The sequence below is a fragment of the Neoarius graeffei genome, chromosome 4, assembly GCF_027579695.1.
Source record: "Neoarius graeffei isolate fNeoGra1 chromosome 4, fNeoGra1.pri, whole genome shotgun sequence".
Lineage (NCBI taxonomy): Eukaryota > Metazoa > Chordata > Actinopteri > Siluriformes > Ariidae > Neoarius > Neoarius graeffei.
This window is the reverse complement of record NC_083572.1, coordinates 103211903-103238289: the sequence shown is the minus strand read 5'-3', so window position 1 is coordinate 103238289 and position 26387 is coordinate 103211903. Positions and strand designations below refer to the sequence as shown.

At 41.7% G+C, this 26387-nt stretch overlaps 1 protein-coding gene across 4 annotated transcripts in view; it reads left to right on the top strand.

Annotated features, from left to right (window-relative positions):
• dync1i2b (dynein, cytoplasmic 1, intermediate chain 2b) overlaps positions 1-26387 on the top strand; it is a 40334-nt gene that overhangs the window by 9996 nt on the left and 3951 nt on the right. For 2 of the 4 annotated variants that reach the window (XM_060920093.1, XM_060920092.1), the window contains exons 5-16: positions 1674-1733; positions 7553-7668; positions 7765-7857; positions 7954-8116; positions 14805-14904; positions 15309-15434; positions 16695-16841; positions 16956-17069; positions 17308-17441; positions 18445-18589; positions 18711-18851; positions 22183-22308. In XM_060920093.1, the coding sequence (XP_060776076.1) occupies positions 1674-1733; positions 7553-7668; positions 7765-7857; positions 7954-8116; positions 14805-14904; positions 15309-15434; positions 16695-16841; positions 16956-17069; positions 17308-17441; positions 18445-18589; positions 18711-18851; positions 22183-22308 (1465 nt within the window). The remainder of the gene's footprint in view (positions 1-1673; positions 1734-7552; positions 7669-7764; positions 7858-7953; positions 8117-14804; positions 14905-15308; positions 15435-16694; positions 16842-16955; positions 17070-17307; positions 17442-18444; positions 18590-18710; positions 18852-22182; positions 22309-26387) is intronic. The other 2 variants (XM_060920096.1, XM_060920095.1) reach the window with 1 other exon arrangement.

Below are 26387 nucleotides of genomic sequence, written 5' to 3'. Positions count from 1 at the left end.
CCCGTCAGTCCCAGTGAAGGAGGCGTGGCCTCTGTACCCGTCAGTCCCAGTGAAGGAGGCGTGGCCTCTGTACCCGTCAGTCCCAGTGAAGGAGGCGTGGCCTCTGTACCCATCAGTCCCAGTGAAGGAGGCGTGGCCTCTGTATCCATCAGTCCCAGTGAAGGAAGCGTGGCCTCTGTACCCTTCAGTCCCAGTGAAGGAGGCGTGGCTTCTGTACCCATCAGTCCCAGTGAATGTGTCAATCCCAGTGAAGGAGGTGTTGCCTCCATACCTGCCCGTCACAGTGAAGGAGGCTTGGCCTCCTTACTTGTCAGTCCTAGTGAAGGAGGCATGTCTTCTGTACTTGTCAGTCCCTTTGAAGGAGGTGTGGCTTCTATACCTGTCAGACCTAGTGAAGGAGGCATGACCTCACTCTCCTCAGCACTTTAAAGGGGAACTGAAGGCAATTTTTTAATTATCAAAATTCTATTTATCTCATTTTATTAAATATAGGAATGCATTTTTGATCGCTATTCTCTCACTGCTATAGCAAGTTATGAGTGTTTGAAATATGCTCTGTAATATATCAGTCCATATGTCAAAGCAATGGCCGTATACGAGATTCGTTGAGACCTGTGCGAGACATCATAGGACGGAAGTAAAACGTACAGCGGAAATCAAAGTGACCAACATCTGCCAACGTTGTCAAAAGACACGCGTGCCCTCTTTCGAATGCTGACGTAATCAAGCCGGAAGTTTTCCCTGTGTCCGAAATCACTCTCTACTCACTATATAGGGCACTATATAGCGGTGACGCCATTTTGCAGTGCTGTCCGAAACCTTCATGAGGATTATGTAGGAAATGCGCTCAGTATAATATGTATTTATCGCAAAAATACATGCATGTATTTATTATTTTGAAAACCCACCAGCCATCTGATCTGGCACGTTTTAATTGTGCGACAGTAATGATGTAAATTCCAGCGCCACTGACTCGTCCTTATCCTGTCGTCTTTCCAACTCTTCTCTACTCCACGTTGGTTCAAAGTCGTATGGAATAATCTCCATCACTAACGAAGCTGGCAAATCTCGAAATTAATCAAAATTGGAATGATATAGCGATCTGGCCACTGTATAAACAGTTTTCAAAATGGCGGCGCTGACACTTCACGTTTGAAGTCTCGCCCAAGTCTTGTGAAGATCGCGCGGATAAGCGACGCCTGCCGTGGACCAAACGAACTACATTCAACATGGCTAAAAACCGAAAAGGCAGAGAAGTATAATATAACATGCCAATACGAGTCATGATATAAGGTTAATAAAACCGAAAACATAATTGAATAACACGTAAATTAAAAAATAAAGCAAGTTTAAAAATGACTTCAGTTCCCATTTAATCTGATTGTTTGTTTTGTAACTGGCTGCTTTAAAGCATCTTTTCATACATGGGATTGTAGATTTTCTCAGAAAAAAGACATACACACTAACATCTGTAATATTTATTAACCTGTAAACACGTATCTACGTGCACGCTCCTGACTGTGTGACTAAAATAATGTCTGCGTGTTTGTACTCAACACTGTACAACAGCTGTTCTACTAACACATATTTCCTTTTTGACTGCATGCTTATGTCTGTGTGTGTGTGCTTGTGTGTCGTGTGTGTGTGTGTGTGTGTGTGTGTGTGTGTAACAGGACTCTGCACTGGGATTCTGACCCCTCCACTCTCCTGCTGCATTCAGACTCTCAGCATGGGTACTGATCTCTGTTTGTCTGTCTAATTCTCTGTTCCTTGCTCTCTGCTTTCCTTAGAAAGCACACCTGCTGATCACCAGACTCCTCATCGCACACATCTGTTAATCCTCGCTCATCACTTTTTATTGTTTGTTTTTATTTTGCATGTAAAAAAAAAAAAGACAAAAACAATGACAACAATAAGAAATTATGTGCTGGGGGAGGAAGGAAACCTATTTGGCTTATGCTAGATCCTCCCCATCTAACATACCTTAGGTCTATAAGTAACAATAATCAAAGTAGTAATTATTAAAATGGATAAACAAACGTGCTTATCAGTACTATAAAATATCATCTATATAATGGAAGTGAACTCGTAATTAAGGTACAAAATGTGTACAAAGGTAGTTTAATTGTACAATATTGGTAAAATAGGGCGGCACGGTGGTGTAGTGGTTAGCGCTGTCGCCTCACAACAAGAAGGTCCGGGTTCGAGCCCCGTGGCCGGCGAGGGCCTTTCTGTGTGGAGTTTGCATGTTCTCCCCGTGGGTTTCCTCCGGGTGCTCCGGTTTCCCCCACAGTCCAAAGACATGCAGATTAGGTTAACTGGTGACTCTAAATTGACCGTAGGTGTGAGTATGAATGGTTGTCTGTGTCTATGTGTCAGCCCTGTGATGACCTGGCGACTTATCCAGGGTGTACCCCGCCTTTCGTCCGTAGTCAGCTGGGATAGGCTCCAGCTTGCCTGCAAACCTGTAGAACAGGATAAAGCAGCTACAGATGATGAGATGAGATATTGGTAAAATAGCCTCAATGAAGCTATAGCTCATACTGGCCTCTATTGCTTGTGCGAGTTTGAAATCTGATCAATCCTGTGGGAGTAGTGATTTTTGTAAAATTGCATATGACCCCTGTGTAGTCGCATCCATGGCAGGTGGGGCCACCTGGTGAACAACTCTCAATGGAATATATTGAGAACACGTTTTTATTTCATGGAAAAAGTGGCCCGTATGTATAATAAGTTCAATTTATATAGCGCCTTTCTCAAAACTCAAGGTCGCTTTACAATTATAGGGAGGAAAAAAAAAGTCCACCAAATAGAGGTCAGGATGCCATTCCAAAGGTGTAGCAGCCACAGTCCCACCAAAAGGCACACGAAAATAAGTCCCACACCGCCAGCACAGCTGCTGCACCGCTGCCGGGCAACATCACTCAGAACACCACGCCATGGATCCACAAAGCGAGCACAGAGGCACCACCATGCAGAGCGCTGGTATATCGCAAACCACCTGCACAGCCGCTGCGACACTACCGAGCAAAATCGCTCGGAACATCACACCAAGCACTAAAGCACAGAGCGCTGGACAACCACAATGTTAAAATGAGAAACGAGCTCACTGCAGTCCATAGCCAGTAGAACAGGCATCACCCATGGTGAACCAAGGCCTGGAGGGAACGTACACCCAAAACTGGGTCTGGAGATACACCACAACCGGCGGACAAAACACTCAAACAAAAACAAACATCAAACTACATAAACACACACAAAAAAAAAAAAAAGGAGAGAAAATAAAATAAAAAGCTCCGGTGAGAAGCGGCAGCCAGAATGCGCACGACGTACTCTCAACCGGAAACGGAAACTAAAGGTGTAGACTATATAGATGTAGACTATCCTGGTACTCAACCCAGAAGTGAAAATAAAGGGTTTCGCTGCATGCACTAACTGCCATTCACAACCATACATAAAAGTATGTTCTAGGCACTGGGTGCTAGATGGCGCTGTTTAGTGATTTGACCTTGACTCTGTTCATGGCATCCTGGAATTGGAAAATGAAGAGGTGCGCTACAAAGCTGCCCAAAATCACTGAGCATTTCAAGTAAGTACACTAGACACTCTTGGCATCAGGGCCGATTGAATAGCCAAGACGTTGTCGCATGGTACAGACCCGTTTCATGCTAGATCCATTCATGATTAGGTGGCAAAACGGCACACGTTTCCTGCTGCTGCTGGTTCAGACGCACGTGGGCGATTAAAAATAGCAACTGTATCTGCATCTCTAGGCCTACCATCTTAAGACTCTATCTATCTATCTATCTATCTATCTATCTATCTATCTATCTATCTATCTATCTATCTATCTATCTATCTATCTATCTATCTATCTATCTATCTTTCTTTCTTACGGGCTGAGCTCCGCATCAGTAGCACTGCTCTGAGTGGGTGTAAAATCCGAAACCAGTGGCTATCCGTACAAACTTTTTTTTGAAGGGAAAAGATAGGATATAATGAAGTGTGACAAGCACACCTCCAGCCAGTGTTGCAGTAAATGAGGTACAGGTACACTAAACTGTTGCACACAGTAATGAAGGTTTTCTGAGTGAGGAGATGTCTAATTTTTCCCATAATCCCAATAGTTTTGTTTTTTTTTTTTTTTACTAACGTAGCGATACAGGCTTTCCAGGTCAGACGATCGTTGATGATTAGACTTAGGAATTTTGCCTGGTGCTCTTGTGACCTTACATTACAATACAACATAATACCATAAACAAGGAGACTCTGTGTCTCTGTGTATCACTACAGGAAGTGTTAGTCACAAGAGTAAGAGATCTTTAATTTGTAATACACAGTATGTGAATTAGCAGTAATGGTAACCCTTAAAGGTCAGAGGCAAGGGTCAGAGGTGAAACATAGAATATCAACTTTATTTTCTAGAAGAATGACCCAAAAAGCGAATTCAATCTTCTTGGTGTCTAATTTTCACTCTAATATTGAATAAAACGGTTAAAATATACTGTTTTGCTCAATTTCCGAAGGTTTCTTTACATCTCACTTATACACACTTTCACCACCAGGGGACCGTCGTCGTGACGTCATTCAAGCCAAACAGACCGGGAGCAGCTCTGTGTTTACTTGTGAACCGAGCACACGTGTACGGACTTTGGTCGTGAGAGGTTGTGTAAAATGTCTGATAGCGATTTTGAAGTAGGAACTCTCCAAATTGAATATCGAGAGGTGAAACCATATATGTATGACCCTATGGCCGTTGCGAAGCAATCAGTGAATGTGGCTCACTGGTTTGACCGTGCGGCCTCAGAATCGGACAGCGACTCGGCCGACTCTGATCGCGGTGACCCCGGACCTCAACAAGACTCGCACCCAAACGATTTATCCTGGTAGTTATGATAAATTCTTACTTTTGTCGTAATACTAAATAAGAGCCCTTTTGAAGAATGATTAAACCGCCCTCCCTAGTGGATATAGGGAACGATTACTGGACAGTGCGCCGGTCGGCCACATTAGCCTGCCATCCGCGGCATTATACTATTTATAGCTGACTCTAAGCGAGGAAATATCCCTTTGTCTCATTTCCACAATGATTGTACAGGATCCCTCAGGATTTTTGACTTGTCAATTGCAAGCAAAAGTAAAAATGTTTACCTCCAATCTTCTCCATTTTGCTTGAGCGTTACTGGACTGTTTCTTCTTTGACTGCTTGATTTTGTTTCATGCGCACAATCCACTCTCTCCGCCTCGTGTCCTCTTCCGGAAAAAACAACCCTCTGGCTTCACGCACACAATCCACTCTCTCTGCCTCAGCTCCTCTTCCGGAAAAAGCCAACCCACTCGCTCCACCTCTTCTCCTTTTTCAGAAAAAGCCAACCCTCTCGCTCCGCCTCTTCTCCTTTTTTGGAAAAAGCCAACCCACTCGCTCCGCCTCTTCTCTTTTTTCGGAAAAAGCCAATCCTCTCGTTCTGCCTCTTCTCCTCTTCCGGAAAAAGCCAATCCACTCTCTCCGCCTCTTCTCCTCTCTCGGTAAAAGGTAAAAACTTCTTCCTGAACCAGTCCCGTTGTTACAGTTCACTGTACAACAATAAGGCATGGGGGGTTTTCTTTGGAAATTCCTGAACGCACGTCTGCAATCAAGCTGAACGGCAATGTAAGTAAACAGAAGTGGACTCAACTCAAGCAGTTTGTTTGGCTTAATTGACGTCACGCGCCGAGTGGTCACGAAAATCGCCAAACAGGAATTTGCCACAATCTGTGCTAACTTATTTTAATTATGACTTATTAACAATACTTCTTGGGCCCAGAAGAAAATTACAGAGGTCTTTTTTTAACATGTAAAGTTTCAAATGCGCATAAAATTAAAACCGTTGCCTATGACCTTTAAATTCACTAACAGTGCTAACTAGCTAGCTAGCAAAATTTACCACAGGAGATAACTGCTAGCTAGCTTACTTAACTGACTAAACCTCCATTTTAGCTATCAGTTGTACCGTATTAGCAAATATTCACAGACATACCATGTTCCTGATTTCTCATCGACATTTAGTTTGAATAAAACTAAAACCATTAATAAGTTTCTTGTTATTTGTACCAGAAAGTAAATTTTGTCTGTCAAATTTTAGCAGCAGTTTCAACAGTAAAAGTGAGTCATGAGTGAAAATGCAGGATTTATCTTCACGTTCCTGTCTGCTTCAGACAATCCAGAGTTGATTAAATATGTGTTTGATAAATGCTAGGTGGTGGAACTGTCTGTTTGTCAGTGGCAAACTGTTACTATTAGAGCTGGGACTTGAGCTCAGCTAAAACTTAGCTAGACACCAAAAACGCAACGGGGCAAAGGATTCGCGGCAGGCTGCCAGGTCGCTTTGTTGTGTGTAGCTGTTGATGCTAATTTTAAATAGAACTAAACAAATTACAAAGGGAAATTAATACTGAAGTCTGAGTGAAAAGTACTGTAGCGAGTGTGTGTGTGGAAGAAGAGTCTGGAGACAGAAATCTTAGTTTCTCGGTTGTTAGCTTGTGCTACTTGCTCTCGATAGATAGCACTGGCTTGACTGCTTTAATTAGCATTCGCTAACACTACTGATGAACGCTACACCAGCTGGAAGGTGACTTCATTGCTGCACTGACGGCGCCGACTCGCGGGTAAGCTAGCGTTGGTTTTCAACAAGGTAGAGGGCGATAAATCTGATTGGTTAATCAGTCATTTGTCACTTCTTACATAAACATACACTGCCATGGCCTTCTGTCCCAGCAATGAAGTCCTAACCAATGAGTGAGCAGCTCTTCTCAGCCTAAAAACAACAAACAAAACAATCTCATTGGATAACTCGACGTTAATGTTTTCAGGACAGGAACCCTTTCATTTCTGAAACAAATTTGACAGAAAATGAGGCCGAATTAGAAGAGAATATCTCATTATCTCTAGCCGCTTTATCCTTCTACAGGGTTGCAGGCAAGCTGGAGCCTATCCCAGCTGACTACGGGCGAAAGGCGGGGTACACCCTGGACAAGTCGCCAGGTCATCACAGGGCTGACACATAGACACAGACAACCATTCACACTCACATTCACACCTACGCTCAATTTAGAGTCACCAGTTAACCTAACCTGCATGTCTTTGGACTGTGGGGGAAACCGGAGCACCCGGAGGAAACCCACGCGGACACGAGGAGAACATGCAAACTCCGCACAGAAAGGCCCTCGCCAGCCACGGGGCTCGAACCCGGACCTTCTTGCTGTGAGGCGACAGTGCTAACCACTACACCACCGTGCCGCCTAGAAGAGAATAATTATAATGAAATTATGAAAGAATGAAAGAAATGAAATATACCACTTGAAATGCTGATATGTTTGGGCTTCTCTGAAGACCTAGAAGGCTCTGATGGTTCCCCTCTGCCATGTAGCCATTTTGGTGTCGTGTGTGTGTGTGTGTGTGTGTGTGTGTGTGTGTGTGTGTGTGTGCGCGCGCGGTGTAATAAAAACAACGTCTGAGTAAATTCCTTTTCTACTTTGTGTAATCTACAGTGTTTGTGTGTGTGTTCACTCTCAGACGAGGTGCTATCAGGCTCACCATGGCTAAAGTGACCCAAGTGGACTTTCCTCCTCGAGAGCTCGTCTCATACTCTAAAGAGACGCAGACTCCCGTCTCCACTCAGCCTAAAGATGGTACATCTCACACCCTCCTCTCCACACACACACACAAAATGGACTCATCCTGTGTCCGGTGTTTATATTATAATAATCTCTGTGCTTATTCTACAGCGGAAGAGGAACCCGAAGAGGAGGATCTGGCAGTGGCACCGGCTGCTCTCGAGTCTCCGCAGGAAAACGAACCTCACGCTGAGGAAGAAGAGGGTAAATGATTCTGCGTTCACTGGTACATGAGTATAGTATGTGTGTTAGACCAGCGTTGTTTGTTTATCCCGTCCTCTTCTTGTTTCGTCTCTCTAGCGCCACATCGTGAGCTGACGGAGGAGGAGAAGCAGCAGGTCCTACACTCGGATGACTTCCTGATGTTTTTCGATCACAGCTCTCGCATTGTAGAGCGAGCTCTGTCCGAGCAGGTGGACGTCTGCTTCGACTACAGCGGACGAGACCTCCAGGACAAAGAGGGGTGAGGACTCTGTGTGTGTCAGTCATTCTAGTCAGGCCATTCTAAAACGTCTACGCTAGCGGTGTACCTCAAACTAGAAAGGTGTCTTGATTCAAACGGCCACTTCCTGTCTGTAATTGGTTCAAATATCACACGGTTGCTTGTGTTACTGCACAGAATGGCAGTTTTGATATCTAGTTCTTCTGCTTGTTTGCTGATGGTCATGGAACAAGCTCATGAAAGACTTCGAGAGAGAGGAAACACGGCCCTTGCTCTTCTGTTTGACAGGGTTGCCAGATCTGCGTTAGGAAAGTAGCAAAAATGAGTATAACCTTACGTGATTTCCTTTCTTACACCCGTTACTGCGACTACAGATTTACAGTTAAAAGTAAAGCGAAATGTTATAATGAGGCTGTGTAAAAAAATATAAATAGCTGTATTAGCAATAAACCTTGACGACCCATCAATATTACATCTACTACAGTGCTGTTGAGTTCTGGATTCTGATTGGTCAGATTTTCTGTAACAGATCCTCAGAACAATAGCGAATGAACGTGTTTCGTGAACAATTAATTAGGGGTGTCAAATTATCGCGTTAATTGCGATTAATTAATTGCAGTCATATTTAGCGCGTTATGTTTTCTAATCGCGTTAATCTAATTTTTAATCTCTAACTTTACTGTTTCTGTATGCGAGTTGCCTTTTTATAAAATCCGTTTTTATGTGTTGGGCTTCGTGTGCTTGAGTTGTTGGGGGTGGAAAACAATGGTCAGTCACCTGAAGTGGACAATGATTGGCTGTCATTGTGTTTGGGCTTGTTTAGCATAAACTGATAGGCTCCCATTGAACTTGGGGAGGACAGGGTGAAGAGACGTGAAAATGGAGGAGCATGTGAGAGTTGTCGGTCTAATGAACGGGAACTTTACATTTCAAAACCCCCCCGACGGCACCATCGATAAAGGTAGAGTGATGTGCCTTCTTTGTAAGAAGGAATTTGCTTACCACCGAAGCAGCTCAAGTTTAGCATACCACATCAATGCAAAGCACCCAGTCGCGAGTGCAGCCACAGCTAACGTTAGCAGCGAAGACATTAGCAATTTAGCGAGCCATAGCAAAACTCTTCGCCAAACTAAACTCGAGAACACCCCGCGTATGAGCAAGTCTGCGACCGACAGGCTAGTGAATGTTCTTGCCAAGTGGATAGCGATGAACTGCAGGCCGATAAACATAGTGGAAGACGACGGGTTAACAGAGGTGTTGCGAACCGCGTCCAATGACCCATCATACAAGCCACCGTGCAGGGCTACAGTGACCACCAAAATCAGCAAGATGTACGACGGCGAAAAGAAAAACAAACTTGAGATTTTGGTGGAGGATTCACCCAACTGTGTTGCTGTAACTGGAGATCACTGGATCTCAGCTGGCAACCACAGCTATTTGGGGGTGACCGGACACTTTATTGATGGTGAGTGGAACCTCAACTCATTTGCGCTGACCGTCATGAAAACAGAAACCAGGCACTTTGCTGTTGAATGCAAAAGGAAAAGCAATAAGTTCAGTGTTCAATACTTGTATTGCTCAGAAAAGTGTTCTTACTGTTTTTTGATATGTTAACTTACAGCACTTTATATGGGCCTGATGGGCCTTTTATTTTATTTTTATTTTCTAATTATTTGGAGATTGACAAAAGAACAGCAATATTCCCTCACTGGTGGTCGAAACTAAGCCCATGTTTACATGTGTGCACACAGCAACACCAATACACGATTTGCGTGCACACAGCAACACCAATACACGGATACGCTCGGCTCCGCAGGCATCCTGCGCTCCAAATCACTCCGCCCTGAACAGCGAGTGCCCTCTGGAGGGTGCGCACTCCGGCCCTGCGCAGCTCACAGAGCGCGCGAGTGAAGCGCATGAGCAGTGATTCGGGACTGAGCCGCTGTGTGTGTGATCCCAGCGCAGATCACTTACCACTTGCAAGTGGAAGGATGGCAAGCCTAAAGACAATCATAACTACACAATGGGCAGTATTTGCATCAGTATTTGCAGTATTTTCATACTTTTATACTCTTTAATGAAAGGTGATACAAGGCGGAAGTCCGCGCCGTTTTTCAGCAGTCGCGTCACATGACCAACGCCAGCGAATCAGGAAGGTGGATGTCACAGTGACGTTGTCCAATGACGACGCCAGCTAGAGCTCAGCACAGCGTTTCCGCGTATCTCAATGTTTACACAGCACCGGACCAGACACGATCTGTATTGAATACGTGGACCCTGGCGGATTCCCGTTTCCCGGCGTTTCCAGGCGGTTTAATGTAAACGGACAGTGCATCCGCGAAGAAAACGAGACAGATACGGTCTAATGTAAACTTGGCCTAAAGGTTGCAGGCAGCACTTGAGACTAGTCTCAAATACAGCGGAATGTAAATGGCTACGACTGCATCTGTTCAAGTCTGTTAAAAACAATAAATGACTTTATAAAGCCACTTTTTTGTTACATATCAATCTTTTGATCTGCCACAATAATGTAATGAATTTAAATGAAAATACCTCAAGTTGAGGGCTTTTCTCAGTAATTTTTAGGTGAGATTAAAAAAGAGATTACGGTAATTATATCAATTAATTACAGATCATCTCATCTCATCTCATTATCTCTAACCGCTTTATCCTGTTCTACAGGGTCGCAGGCAAGCTGGAGCCTATCCCAGCTGACTACGGGCGAAAGGCGGGGTACACCCTGGACAAGTCGCCAGGTCATCACAGGGCTGACACATAGACACAGACAACCATTCACACTCACATTCACACCTACGCTCAATTTAGAGTCACCAGTTAACCTAACCTGCATGTCTTTGGACTGTGGGGGAAACCGGAGCACCCGGAGGAAACCCACACGGACACGGGGAGAACATGCAAACTCCGCACAGAAAGGCCCTCGCCGGCCACGGGGCTCGAACCCGGACCTTCTTGCTGTGAGGCGACAGCACTAACCACTACACCACCGTGCCACCCTAATTACAGATCATATAATTAATTAATCTCTCAATTTTTTAAATCTCTTGACAGCACTACAATTAATAAACAAGAGTCATCAGGAGATGACGTATCCCTCCGGCCCCTATGTGAAACCCCACTCCAATACAGAAATACAGAAAAAATAAAAATCACAGAAATCCCAAAATGTCAAAAGGCACAAGTCCTCTAGTCACTTAACATAATTGCCAGGTTTTGTGAAAAAATTCCGAATAGTTTTTGAGTTATGCTCTGGAAACTAAAATGTTTACAGACAGACGGACAGACAGACAGAGCGATAGCTACATGACAAAACTGTAATCATCAGTTCACCGTTTACAAATTACAGACGAGTCACGGAATACGGATTCACAGAATCTAAAAAATATAAAACAAGGCACGCATTGTTTATTCATGGATACGTGATATTTTCCGTGAAATATCAATATTTTTTATTTATTATCAATATTGATATTTATTAAAGGAGAACTGAAGGCAAATTTTATATTATGAAAATTCTATTCCTCATTTTATTAAATATCGGAATGCATTTTTGATCGCTGTTTTATCGCTTCTATAGCAAGTTATGAGTGTTTGAAATATGCTCTGTAATATATCAGTCCACATGTCAAAGCAACGGCCGTAAACGAGATTCGTTGAGACCTGTGCGAGACATCGTAGGATGGAAGTAAAACGTACAGCGGAAATCAAAGCGACCGACATCTGACAATGTCACACGCCGTCTTTCAAATGCTGATGTAATCAAGCCGGAAGTTTTGTTTGTTTTGATAGCAATCTGGAAAGTTTGAAAAAAGTAGGCAGTAATCGTCATTTAAACTCGTTTTTGTGCAATACTTCGTTGGAAAACAGTTTTCAAAATGGCGGCACTGACACCTGGCTGACGCTTGACGTTTCGAAGTCTTGCACAAGTCTCGTGAAGATCGCGCGGATAAGTGACGCCTGCCGTGGACCAAACGAACTAAATTCAACACGGCTACAAACCGAATAGGCCGATAAGTATAATATTTAATTGAAAATGAGTTGCCAATACGAGTCACGATATACAGTAAGGTTACTAAAACCGAAAACACAACCGAATATCACGTTAATTAAGAAATAAAGCAAGTTTAAAAATGACTTCAGTTCTCCTTTAATATCAATTAATAAAGTAAACATATTAATGAAGGTAAGATATTTTAATTATGAGCTCCGGCAGTCCAAACATTTAATTGTTTTAGACTTCTTAATTTGTTTTCAGAAGTTGAAATTGAATACTTTGGTTTAATTCGTTCAACACGTCTTCCTGCCTAAAATTACAATAAGATCCGGAGAAATTGCAATGAAACGAACAAATCCTTTGTCTTCATATGCAACTGCTTGCAAATTTATTATCAGGGCATCTTTAGTCAACCTTTTATTATGTTTTGTTTTTCTCTTTGAAGGAATGGATTTGATGGACAGTCCGTGTCGTGTCCGTGGTTTCCGCCTTCTGTTCTATGCCTGCAGACTCTTTGTATAATTTACGGACGCTTCGGTCGATCCGTGTTGCTTTTTACCGTCTCCTCCATCTTTTCTTACGGATATTTCTGTTTGCTTTATGCAGTTTCCACGTGCCTTCGGTTCAGTTTAGATATAGATTCATCACTGATGTCATGGAACACTGTGATGTTCTTAAAGTTTGCCGACAACAGGACGTCAGCTTCTTTTTGAACTTCTTTTCTACATCCGTCTTCAGGTGAAATAAATAACCTTCACCCTTTTTGGCAAAAAATGGCATTTCAGAGTTGTGTTCTCTGTATATTATTACTAATTATTTATGCATTGTTGCACATCTCTTATCGAAAGACTCGTCTACCGATTAGTGAGTATTAGCTCGACTTTATCTGGCACTGCTACCTCCATCGGCTCCATCGCCGTGGAGACGGTCTTTGTGACGTCCGTGTCGTTCTGTAGACTTGTAGCAACGTCTGTAAAATTAAGCATCCGTGATGCAACATCTGTATGAAATCTGTAACCAATCTGTAATATACTGAAACGTCCGTGAGCAATCTGTAAATTCCTAGCATCCATGATGCATCCGTATTAAAATCCGTAACCACTCTGTATTTTGTATTCTTTTTTGAATGAATGAATGAATTTATTTATTTTCAAACATGTATAAAAAAATGTATGTAACTATTTGTACATACAAAAGAAAGAAAACGAGAAATAAAAAAAATAAAATAACATAAAGAGCTAAGACATTACAAAACACCGCACATTGTTCGAAAAAGGAGTGGGAAGAAATGCAATACTTTTTAAATTTCCCACCCCTTTTAACTACCCCGAAATCCTAACTACATTAATACACCTATAAAAATATATACCATATATACACTTCATAAATATCTATATAAATATATAATTACAAAAAAAAAAAAAAAAAAAATATATATATATATATATATATATATATATATATATATATATATATATACTTCATAAATATCTATATAAATATATAATTACAAAAAATATATATACCATATATACACTTCATAAATATTTATATAAATATATAATTACAAAAATATATATATACTATATACCATATATACACTTCATAAATATCTATATAAATATATAATTACAAAAATAAATATATACTACATTTTTATTATATTTCCATAATCCATACTCCGTGACCTATCCATATTTTGTCAACCACCTCAACAATTTATCTTATACTGTGGTATAAGAGGAATAAAAGGCTTCGAGACGTTCTGTAACTCCAGTGTGGAACAGTAACTCTGTGTATCACTCTAATCGTAAGGTCTCTGCACTGGCTTCCAGTGAGCTATAGAATTGACTTTAAAGCACTACTTCTTCTATTTAAAACATTAAATGGGATGGGACCCAGCTACCTACTGGATATGTTTCAATTATATGCACCAACTAGGTCTCTAAGATCACAGGAGAAAAACTTGCTAGTAATACCAGCTGTCAAAACGAAGTGTGGTGAAGCAGCCTTTAGTTGCTATGCTGCTAAGCTTTGGAACCAACTTCCAGATGAGATCAAAAATGCTCCTACTGTTAGTTTTAAATCCAGGCTCAAGACAAAGCTGTTTTCAGATGCTTTCACTTGATTAATTTTTACCTAAGTAATTAATTTCCTTTAACATAATTTCTTTTAATTTTGATTTTAATGATTTTACTTTCTTTATTTTAATTTCTTTTTAATTTTGGATTTGAATGATTTTACTTTTACTTTAATTCTTTGTTACTGTTCTTATGCTTTTATTTTTTGTGAAGCACACTGAATTGCCTGTGTGTATGAAATGCGGTATACAAATAAACTTGCCTTGCCTTGCCTTGCATCGTTGTGGATTATTTTCCCGCCGTAGCTCAAGCCCAAGGGACTGATGTACATGATACTGCATTTTCACAGTTACACAGAGAACTAATGTAGATAATGTGAACAGAAGGCAGAGTGTCGTGTGTCTTTAACGCAAACAAAATATTTAACGTACAGGAGAAATTGAGAATGAGACACTCCGGTGTTTCAGTTTGACACACAGTGATGCAGTTTAATCGATGAAGAGCTTCTGTCTGGGAACTGCTGCTCAGCTGGGACTGGATTGTTGTCATAACTCCTGTATGGGACATGTGTTTATGTATCTGTGTGTGTGTGTGTGTGTGTGTGTGTGTGTTGCAGAGAGACCCAGGCTGGGACCAAGCTGTCCCTGAACAGACAGTTTACAGACGAGCGCTGGTCCAAACACAGAGTGGTCACCTGTCTGGACTGGTCACCTCAGGTCTGTGTTCACTGTTGTCACTCTCACTTACTCACACACACACACACACACACACACACACACACACACACACACACACACACACACACACACCTCAGTTAGACATTCATTATTTGTTAAGCAATCAATTATTCAGTCTCTCTGTCTGTCTCTCTTCTCTCCCCTCCCCCTCCCTCCCTCCTCCCGTCCCCTACCTTCCTCTCTCTCTCCCCTCCCTCTTTCTCTTTCTCTCTCCCTCCCTCTCCCTCTCTCTCTCCCCCCTCCCTGCTCTCTCTCCCTCTCTGTCCCTCCCTCTCTCTCTCCCCTCCCTCTCTCTCCCCCTCCCTCTCTCTCTCTCCCTCTCTCTCTCCTGCTCTCTTTCTCTCCCTCTCTATCTGTCTCTCCCCCCACTCGTCCCCCTGCAGTTCCCAGAGTTGTTGGTTGCGTCCTACAGCAGTAATGAAGAAGCTCCTCATGAGCCGGACGGTGTGGCGCTGGTGTGGAATATGAAGTACAAGAAAACAACGGCGGAGTACGTCTTCCACTGTCAGGTGTGTGTGTGTGTGTGTGTGTGTGAGAGAGAGACAAACAAACATGTCATCACTAACCACCTCCACTACTTCTACTGCAGTCACACTACTGTTCCTACAACTCCATATTCTACTCTGTGACAAATTATTCTGTTCTTTTCTGTTCAGTCGGTTTAATTCTATGGATTTAAACTTCTTATTTAAAATACCAATTACAAAATGGGTTCCATTCTCTTTGCTGCTGTTTTCGTATTGATTGTGTTTGTTGTGGTGTTTGTTTTGTACTAATATTTTAATATGCACTCATCAGTAGGAGCACCGACGGTTTCGTTGTCCACGTTACAATGACGACAAAGGATTATTTTATCTTATTCTATTCAAACTATTTCATTTGAGTTGTATTCTAGGATGCTGTCTTCTATTCAAACAAATTTTTCTACATGTATCCTAATTCTATTCTATTTTATTCCACCGTAGTTTAATTTCATGTTCTATGATACAACTTTTATGTAAATAAATATTTATTTACATATAAATAGCTTTATTTACCACTACTAACTGTACCATGGGGTATGTTGTGTGTGTGTGTGTGTGTGTGTGTGTGTGTGTGTGTGTGTGTGTGTGTGTGTGTGAGTGAGTGTGTGAGTTGGATACGCACTGACGCTTTTCCCATATGAAGTTCCTTAAGGAACAATAAAGGTCTTTTGAATTGAATTGAATATTTATTATATATTTTTAAGCTTCTGTTTAAAAAATCTGTTCTGTTCAATTCTTTTCACAAATCATCGACTCTAATTCTGTCCTGTTCTATTCCTTGAAACCTGTTTAAAAAAACCCAATTCTATTCAAACTACTTTATTTTAATTGTAGTCTAATTCTATTCAGTTCTATTCTTTCAAACCTCTATTAAAATCTACAAAAATTGCATTCTGTTCTTTTAAAGTTCTATTTGTGGTGTTCTCTTACATTTAAAAAAAAAAAGCTATTTTATTCTAATTGTAATCTAATTCTGTTCTGCTGTATTTCATTTGTCTTCCTGCAAAACATTTGTGTTCTAATTCTATTGTATTTTTTTGTATAATTTTATTGTTGTTTATTTTGTTATTCTGTCTGTCTGTCTTTCTGTCTGTCTCTCTTTGTCTCTGTCTGTCTGTCTGTCTCTGTCTTTCTGTGTCTTTCTCTCTGTCTGTCTTTCTGTGTATCTCTCTCTGTCTCTCTCTCTGTCTGTCTTTCTGTCTCTCTCTCTCTGTCTGTCTGTCTGTCTGTCTGTCTCTCTCTCAGTCGGCGGTGATGTCAGCAGCATTTGCACAGTTTCATCCGAACCTGGTTGTGGGTGGGACGTACTCGGGACAGATCGTCTTGTGGGACAATCGCAGTAACAAGCGGACACCAGTACAGAGGACACCTCTCTCTGCCTCCGCACACACGGTACTCACTATACTTCTTCCATTTCAACATCATCATCATCATCATCCAGCAGTTTATTATTTTTAAGCACCTGGGATTAAACCCTCACACCCCGCCCTCTCCTTCTCCCTCCAGCACCCAGTGTACTGTGTGAGTGTAGTCGGGACTCAGAACGCTCACAACCTCATCAGCATCTCTACTGACGGCAAAATGTGCTCCTGGAGCCTGGATATGCTCTCCACACCTCAGGTAACACACACACACACACACACACACACACACACACACACACACACACACACACACACACACAAATAGAATATGCATTTATAAGCACTATAAATTATTACTAAAATACTGCATTTAACTTGTAGATACCTGGAGAGACCTTCACGATCATTTTCAACCACACAAACCAGGAAATAACACAATTATCACTGTGTGTGTGTGTGTGTGTGTGTGTGTGTGTGTGTGTGTGTGTGTGTAGGACAGTCTGGAGCTGGTGTTTAAGCAGTCTAAACCAGTGGCAGTGACATCCATGGCGTTTCCTCTGGGTGATGTTAATAACTTCGTGGTGGGCAGTGAGGACGGCACCGTCTATACCGCCTGCAGACACGGCAGGTGTGTGTGTGTGTGTGTGTGTGTGTGTGTAAAACTCGTAGGCATTTTGATGTAAGCTGAACCGCGATGTCAACTTGCACCACAGTATATATTAAATAGATGGGCATGTAATGATATATTGTGTGATGCTAAATCGGAATACAAATTTCTGACGGTTTGAATCAGTAAAATTAATTATTGATTAATATCAAGTTGTGGAATCTCTTTGTCTTTCTTAGCTGTAGTTGTGTTGTGTAGACAGCAGAGGGCATCGTACAATAGTAGGAATGCACGTGACTTAAACTTAGGCAGAAGTAACTCAGCTCTAATGCTTTGAAAACACAAAAAAACAGATCTAACATGGGAAAGAGCTGTTGTGTGATTGTACAAATAGATTTAACAAGACATCAGAGCTCTCTTTTTACAGACTACTGAAAGATAAAGAAAAAAACAGAAGCAAATTGAAGGAGTACAAATGTTCATAAAAGTTTATTAAGAAAAGGCCTATTTGTTATGATCTTTATCATTTTTAATAAAAGGAATATTTTAGTTAGTAGGCTATTGTATTTTACTCCAAACTTTAAAAATGTGGGTAAAAATATCTTTTGTTGATTTATTAAGAAAGTGAAACAAAAGGTTTATTTATTTGGTAATGGAATCATGGGAAAATCAAATTGTGAATTGGGTGAATCATTACATGCCTATAAATATTTTATAGTTTTATTGCACTCTATTTTTGTGACTGTCTATTCCTGACTCTATCTGTGAGCTGCTGGAACATGTAATTTTCCCCACCAGGGGATAAATAAAGTTAATTTTATCTTGTCTTATCTTAAATACATATACTGGTCACACTAAAGGTTATTGCAATGTTATTACAATGTAATTACTATGTAATAACAGTATTATGACTAAGAAATAAAAGTCTCAGAGCAAAAGCCCGAGTGTTGAATTAATGAACACTGTAAAAACTTTATCCAAGCCTGGAGATTAAACTATTGTTTGTGTGTGTTTGTGTGTGTAGTAAAGCGGGGATCAGCGAGATGTTTGAGGGTCATCATGGCCCAGTTACGGGGCTCGACTGCCACACAGCCACCGGACCTGTTGATTTCTCTCACCTGTTTGTGACATCGTCCTTCGACTGGACTGTCAAACTGTGGAGCACCAGGGTAACTAACACACACACACACACACACACACACACACACACACACAGAATACAATAGGTGTGGTCTATTTCACTGTTTTAAGACGGTTGTCTCCTTCTCTCTTATCTGCGTGTATTTGTAGAACACGAAACCGCTGTACTCGTTCGAGGATAACTCCGACTACGTGTATGATGTCATGTGGTCTCCTGCTCACCCTGCACTGTTTGCTTGCGTTGACGGAGTTGGACACCTTGACTTGTGGAATCTTAACAACGAAACTGAGGTGTGTATACACACACACACACACACACACACACACACACACACACACACATTTGTCTGATTATACTTATGAGGACCTTCTACTGATATTATCAACACAGATAATTAATGCTCTGCTACACCGAAACTTAAAGCTCGTAGACAACGGTTTTAATTTTATGCGCATTTGAAACTTTATATTTTTAAAAACCCTCTGTAATTTTCTTCTGGTCCCAAGAAGTATTGTTAATAAGTAATAATTAAAATAAGTTATCGCGGATCGTGGCGAATTTCTGTTCGGCGATTTTCGTGACCACTCGGCGCGTGACGTCATTTAAGTCAAACAAACTGCTTGAGTTGAGTCCACTTCCGTTTATTTACATTGCCGTTCGGCTTGAGTGCAGACGTGCGTTCAGGAATTTCCAAAGAAAAACCCCCATGCCTTATTGTTGTGCAGTGAACTGTAACAACAGGACCAGTTCAGGAAGAAGTTTTTACCTTTTACCGAGAGAGGAGAAGAGGCAGAGAGAGTGGATTATTTTTTTCTGGAAGAGTAGAAGAGGCAGAGCAAGTGGGTTGACTTTTTCCAAAAAAGGAGACGAGGCGGAGAGAGTGGGTTGGCTTTTTCTGAAAAAGTAGAAGAGGTGGAGCGAGTGGGTTGGCTTTTTCCGAAAGAGGAGATGAGGCGGAGAGAGTGGATTGTGCGCATGAAACAAAATCAAGCAGTCAAAGAAGAAACGGAGCAGCAATGCTCAAGCAAAAAGGAGAAGATTGGAGGGAAACACTTTTACTTTTGCTTGCAATTGACGAGTCAAGAATCCTGAGGGATCCTGTACAATCATTGTGGAAATGAGACAAAGGGATATTTCCTCGCTTAGAGTCGGCTATAAATAGTATAATGCCGCGGATGGCAGGCTAATGTGGCCTACCGGCGCACTGTCCAGTAATCGTTCCCTATATCCACTAGGGAGGGCGGTTTAATTATTCTTCAAAAGGGCTCTTATTTAGTATTACGACGAAAGTAGGAATTTATCATAACTACCAGGATAAATCGTTTGGGCGCGAGTCTTGTTGAGGTCCGGGGTCACTGTGATTAGAGTCGGTCGAGTCGCTGTCCGATTCCGAGGCCGCACGGTCAAACCAGTGAGCCACATTCACCGATTGCTTCGCAACGGCCATACAGTGGTGCTTGAAAGTTTGTGAACCCTTTAGAATTTTCTATATTTCAACATAAATATGACCTAAAACATCATCAAATTTTCACACAAGTCCTAAAAGTAGATAAAGAGAACCCAGTTAAACAAATGAGACAAAAATATTATACTTGGTCATTTATTTATTGAGGAAAATGATCCAATATTACATATCTGTGAGTGGCAAAAGTATGTGAACCTTTGGTTTCAGTATCTGGTGTGACCCCCTTGTGCAGCAATAACCGCAACTAAACGTTTGCGGTAACTGTTGATCAGTCCTGCACACCGGCTTGGAGGAATTTTAGCCCATTCCTCCGTACAGAACAGCTTCAACTCTGGGATGTTGGTGGGTTTCCTCACATGAACTGCTCGCTTCAGGTCCTTCCACAACATTTCCATTGGATTAAGGTCAGGGCTTTGACTTGGCCATTCCAAAACATTAACTTTATTCTTCTTTAACCATTCTTTGGTAGAATGACTTGTGTGCTTAGGGTCGTTGTCTTGCTGCATGACCCACCTTCTCTTGAGATTCAGTTCATGGACAGATGTCCTGACATTTTCCTTTAGAATTTGCTGGTATAATTCAGAATTCATTGTTCCATCAATGATGGCAAGCCGTTCTGGCCCAGATGCAGCAAAACAGGCCCAAACCATGATACTACCACCACCATGTTTCACAGATGGGATAAGGTTCTTGTGCTAGAATGCAGTATTTTCCTTTCTTCAAACATAACATTTCTCATTTAAACCAAAAAGTTCTATTTTGGTCTCATCCATCCACAAAACACTTTCCAATAACCTTCTGGCTTGTCCACGTGATCTTTAGCAAACTGCAGATGAGCAGCAATGTTCTTTTTGGAGAGCAGTGGCTTTCTCCTTGCAACCCTGCCATGCATACCATTTGTTGTTCAGTGTTCTCCTGATGGTGGACTCATGAACATTAACATTAGCCAATGTGAGAGAGGCCTTCAGTTGCTTAGGAGTTACCCTGGGGTCCTTTGTGACCTTGCCGACTATTACACGCCTTGCTCTTGGAGTGATCTTTGTTGGTCGACCACTCCTGGGGAGGGAAACAATGGTCTTGATTTTCCTCCATTTGTACACAATCTGTCTGACTGTGGATTGATGGAGTCCAAACTCTTTAGAGATGGTTTTGTAACCTTTTCCAGCCTGATGAGCATCAACAATGCTTTTTCTGAGGTCCTCAGAAATCTCCTTTGTTCGTGCCATGATACACTTCCACAAACATGTGTTGTGAAGATCAGACTTTGATAGATCCCTGTTCTTTAAATAAAACAGGGTGCCCACTCACACCTGATTGTCATCCCATTGACTGAAAACACCTGACTCTAATTTCACCTTCAAATTACCTGCTAATCCTAGAGGTTCACATACTTTTGCCACTCACAGATATGTAATATTGGATCATTTTCCTCAATAAATAAATGACCAAGTATAATATTTTTGTCTCATTTGTTTAACTGGGTTCTCTTTATCTACTTTTAGGACTTGTGTGAAAATCTGATGATGTTTTAGGTCATATTTATGCAGAAATATAGAAAATTCTAAAGGGTTCACAAACTTTCAAGCACCACTGTAGGTTCATACATATATGGTTTCACCTCTCGATATTCAATTTGGAGAGTTCCTACTTCAAAATCGCTATCGCTTTCAGACATTTTACACAACCTTTCACGACCAAAGTCCGTACACGTGTGCTCGGTTCACAAGTAAACACAGAGGTGCTCCTGGTCTGTTTGGCTTAAATGACGTCACGACGACGGTCCCCTGGTGGTGAAAGTGCGTATAAGTGAGATGTAAACAAACCTTCGGAAATTGAACAAAACTGTATATTTTAACCGTTTTATTCAATTTTAGGCTGCAAATTAGACACTCGGAAGATTGAATTCACTTTTTGGGTCGTTGTTCTAGACAATAAAGTTGATATTCTACTTTTCACCTCCGACCCTTGCCTCTGACCTTTAACCTCAGTAACCAAAATAAAAAACCTTTGATGCTACTTGTTTTTGGGAAAAAAAAGTGGTAAATTTTGTCCTCATGAGGACCAGCCAGATGTTCCCACAATCTCAAAACTATCAGATATTCCTGGCCTTGTGCGGACTCAGGTTTTGTATCGTGTGTGTGTGTGTGTTTTGTCAGGTTCCCTCAGCTTCAGTGACAGTAGATGGGAACCCAGCGCTAAACCGCGTGCGCTGGGCCAATTCCGGCAGAGAGGTTGCCGTCGGTGATTCTGAGGGTCGCGTACACATCTACGACGTAGGAGAGGTGAGACGCGCACACATAGCACCACAAACCTTACTGCAGATTTCACATGTTGGCTCTAAAACTCACATTAAAAACAACCATACCTGTTATTTTACATACACGCTTTTAAGGAGTATTCACATGATTCCTCATAGAGCTGATGAATTTAGATATTTATAAGTATATATTATATGGACATGAGTGTTTTACTGGGAAATACACCACTCGCAATTTTCATCCGAGCTCCATCCGGGACATGGAGAACCAAAACTGGGACGTAAATCTTTACATGTCACTCGTGAGGAAATCGATTAATTGTTTTGATAAATTTGGGGACTTTTTGTTTGTGAATGTGTCGATATAATGAAAAGAAAATCACATGTTGGCTTGAAGATATGAAGTTTATCTTCTGGTGTTGAAAAACTTGCATTTTTCATACAAAATACATCACGGAACTGAGTGACCTATTTAAATAATATTGGCTGGCGTTGAGTGGTATATCAGATATATTCCATTCAGCTAGCATGATACTGAACGAGTTGAAGATGAGTAGCTGAATGGAATACATCTGATATATTATGAAAAAAGCCAGCCAATATTATTATTATTATTATTATTATTATTATTATACATTCCTTTCGGGTGTTCAACCTGTCTTTCTCTTTCAAAATTCTCTCAAAATCTTCCGTATTTAATGAAGCAAACCTGACGGCCATGTTTGTTTACAAAGTGTCCCAGTCGCTCGCTAGCGTGGAAGTTTTACGTCTCTGACGTGTGATGTCATGTTGTCTTGACAACCATGTAATATCATAAACCATATTGAACACTCATTCTCTATTGGGTAGAATGACGTAATACGTGCGATATGCTAACAATATTGCATGCTATTGAACCGAATGAATGAAACCTGCTAGAAGGGAATAGAACACGTTTTTATTCCATCGAAAAAGTGTCCTGGATGTATAATATTTCCCGATATTTCACTCTGATGACATCACTCCCAGTGTTTTCCCGCTGGCCAGACGTCCGTTGTCAAAATGGTGAAGTGGTTCAAAATTAAAATTATTTTGATTAACTTGCAAAATATTTTTTTTCGTGGATGTGTCCATATAATATAAACATCATTACACAGTGGCAGGAAGATATGAAGTTTATCTTCTCATGTTGGAAATATCTAAAAAATTAAAAATATGTTCACGACTTGAAGATAAACTATCATACAGGGATAATTTCCAAATGACTTGCGACTCGTTATATATGCTCACTACATAGGGTATAACATATAACCTTTAGAAGGTCATGTAAGATTTGTCGTAAAAGAGCACATTTGAGTCCAGTGATGCCATCAGTTCTTAGTTCCAGACCTTTAGCATTTTGAAGCTCATCCAAACCAGTGTTTGCTTTTTTTTTCCATGGTGGGAAACCCCAGAACGGTTCTAGATTAAACCCGTCTGACACATCATGCTAATTTTTTTGTGTAACAGTTATTAGTTTGCTCAGAAAAATAATCTTTTTTGACCGTAATGTGTCATACAGCCATAGAATGTCACAAAGTCAGTCAAAGAACGTCACAAAAATTTCATACGGTGTAATCGTTATTCCTCTTCGTCCCGGATGGGATATAAGGCTTCCACTAGCTCTCTCCACCTTGCCCGGTCTTGTGCGACCTTGTGTGCCTCGCCCCATGTGAGCCCCATCTCATTCAGCTCTGCCAAAACTGTCCTGCGCCAGGTGGCTTTTGGGCGTCCTGGTTTTCTTTTTCCTGGTGGTGTCCATCTTAGGGCGATCTTTGGGATGCGCTGACTGTCCATCCTCAGAGTGTGCCCAAGCCAGGTCAGCCTTCTCTTTCTGATTTCTGTGATGATGCTACGACAGCCAGTCTTTCTGTACAGCTCTTCATTCTTGATTTTGTTGGGCCAGAATATGCGGCAGATTTTATGGAGGCATCCATTATGGAAGGATTGGATCTTGTTCATGTCTGTTTTCACAACTCGCCAGCATTCTGATCCATATAGCAGAACAGATTTAACATTGCTATTGTACAGACGGATCTTGGTTTTGAGGGAATACTGTTTGGATTTCCAGATGGGACCAAGTCTAGCAAACGAACTACGAGCTTTACCAAGTCTTGCCTTGATGTCTTTCTGGGCTCCATTGTCCTTACTGATACCAAGATATGTGAAGTCTTCCACACACTCTAGTGTTTGGTCATTCACTGTGATAGTGGATGTAGGTTTGGCATTGATACACATAACTTGAGTTTTGGTGGTACTGATGTTGAGTCCCACTTGTTTGGCACTGCCCTCCAGTCTGTTTGTCTTCTCTTGGAGTTGGAGCTGCGTAGTAGACAATGCAGCAATATCATTGGCAAAGTCCAGGTCTTCCAAGTATGTGAAAAGGGTCCACTGGATTCCTCTGGGTTTGTCTGATGATGTCTGCCTCATAATCCAGTCTATGGCTACAAGGAAGAGGATAGGAGATAGGATGCACCCCTGCCTTACTCCAGACTGTACTGGGAACCATTGTGAGAGGGTGTTATCCACAATCAGTGCGTTTACATGCACATCCAAATCGAGCTACTGTCGGTAATCGAGCTAAGGGTCCCAGCAGGGGTGCCAGAGAAATCCAATCCTACATGCACACAAGGAAATCGAGCTATTGTGTGAGGTACATTGTGCACCCGAGCCACAGGTGGCGCTACACGCCCCATCGTGTTGGTACACTTCCGGTTGTCGTCATGAAGAAGAGGAGTGATTTCCACTTTACATTCACACCACATGTCATTGCCACCTGTTGGCTACAAACTGTCCTGCGCAGACCACTGTTTTGTAAGACAACTTATTTTGCACAATTGTATATTTTTCTAAAGTCCATTTTTTGCTTACAATTTAACTTATGTCTTAATAAACACACAAAGTTCAATTGTTTTTGTTTTTTGTCTCCTTGTTCCTCCTGACCTCTTCTGCTGCTCGCTACTACTACTGTTGTCATGCCGACCGAGGCTGTTGTGTTTCCCGCTTGTGGTCTCGTCACTCCCGGAAGGGAAGTAAGTAGCTCGACTACGTAGCTCGATAGGGTTACATGCACTAAGTAGCTCGGCTACAATCGCATAATCTAGGTCGCATAGCTCGATTACGAGAGATCCAGTTCGTTTCGATTTCAGCCGAGCTAAGGTGTATCCATGGCATTTAGAACTTCGATTTCAGTCGAGCTATGGCAGAAATTCGATTTTCTCTATGTGCATGTAAACGCACTCACTGACACTGCATTCAAAGTGCTCGTATAACTGTTTGATGAGAGTGATGACTTTCATTGGAATCCCATATGACTGCAGGATCTTCCATAGGGTGTCACCGTGAACACTGCCAAACGCTTTCTTGAAGTCTATGAAGTTGATGAATAAGGCGGTGTTCCACTCCAGGCACTGTTCAATGATGTTTCTTAGTGCAAAAATCTGGTCAATACATTCTCTTCCCTTCCTGAATCCAGCCCGTTCCTCTCTCAGTTTGGTGTCTATGGCCTTTTCAATTCTCTTTTGAAGGATTCTGCAGAAAATCTTGCTGGGGATTGATAGTAGTGTTATGCCCCTCCAGTTGTCACAGTTATACAGGTCACCTTTCTTTGGGAGTTTAACAATGAGTCCCTTCATCCAGTCTTTGGGGATTTTGTCCTCTGACCAGATTGTCCTGAAGAGATCTGCTAATACTTTTGTGCTGGTATTGATATCAGCTTTCAACATCTTGGCATGGATGGAATCAATGCCTGATGCCTTGCCATTCTTCATAGCCTTGATGGCAGTAACAATTTCTTCTTTGGTAGGCTGGCTGGTGTCAATGTTGAGGACTTCGTCCGTGAGCAGAGGTCTAGCTGGCTCATCTGGCTCTGGGCGATTCAGTACTTCTTGAAAGTGTTGGACCCATCTGGCTGCTTGTTCACGCTCAGTTGTTATTATTTTTCCTTCTTTGTCTTTGATGGGTGATGACTTGGTGCTGTATCCACAGAGGCGTTTGGTCACCTTGTACACTGTACCCATCTCACCCCTCAATGCTGCTCTCTCTGCCTCACCAGCCAGTTCCTCGATGAAAGTTCTCCTGTCACTC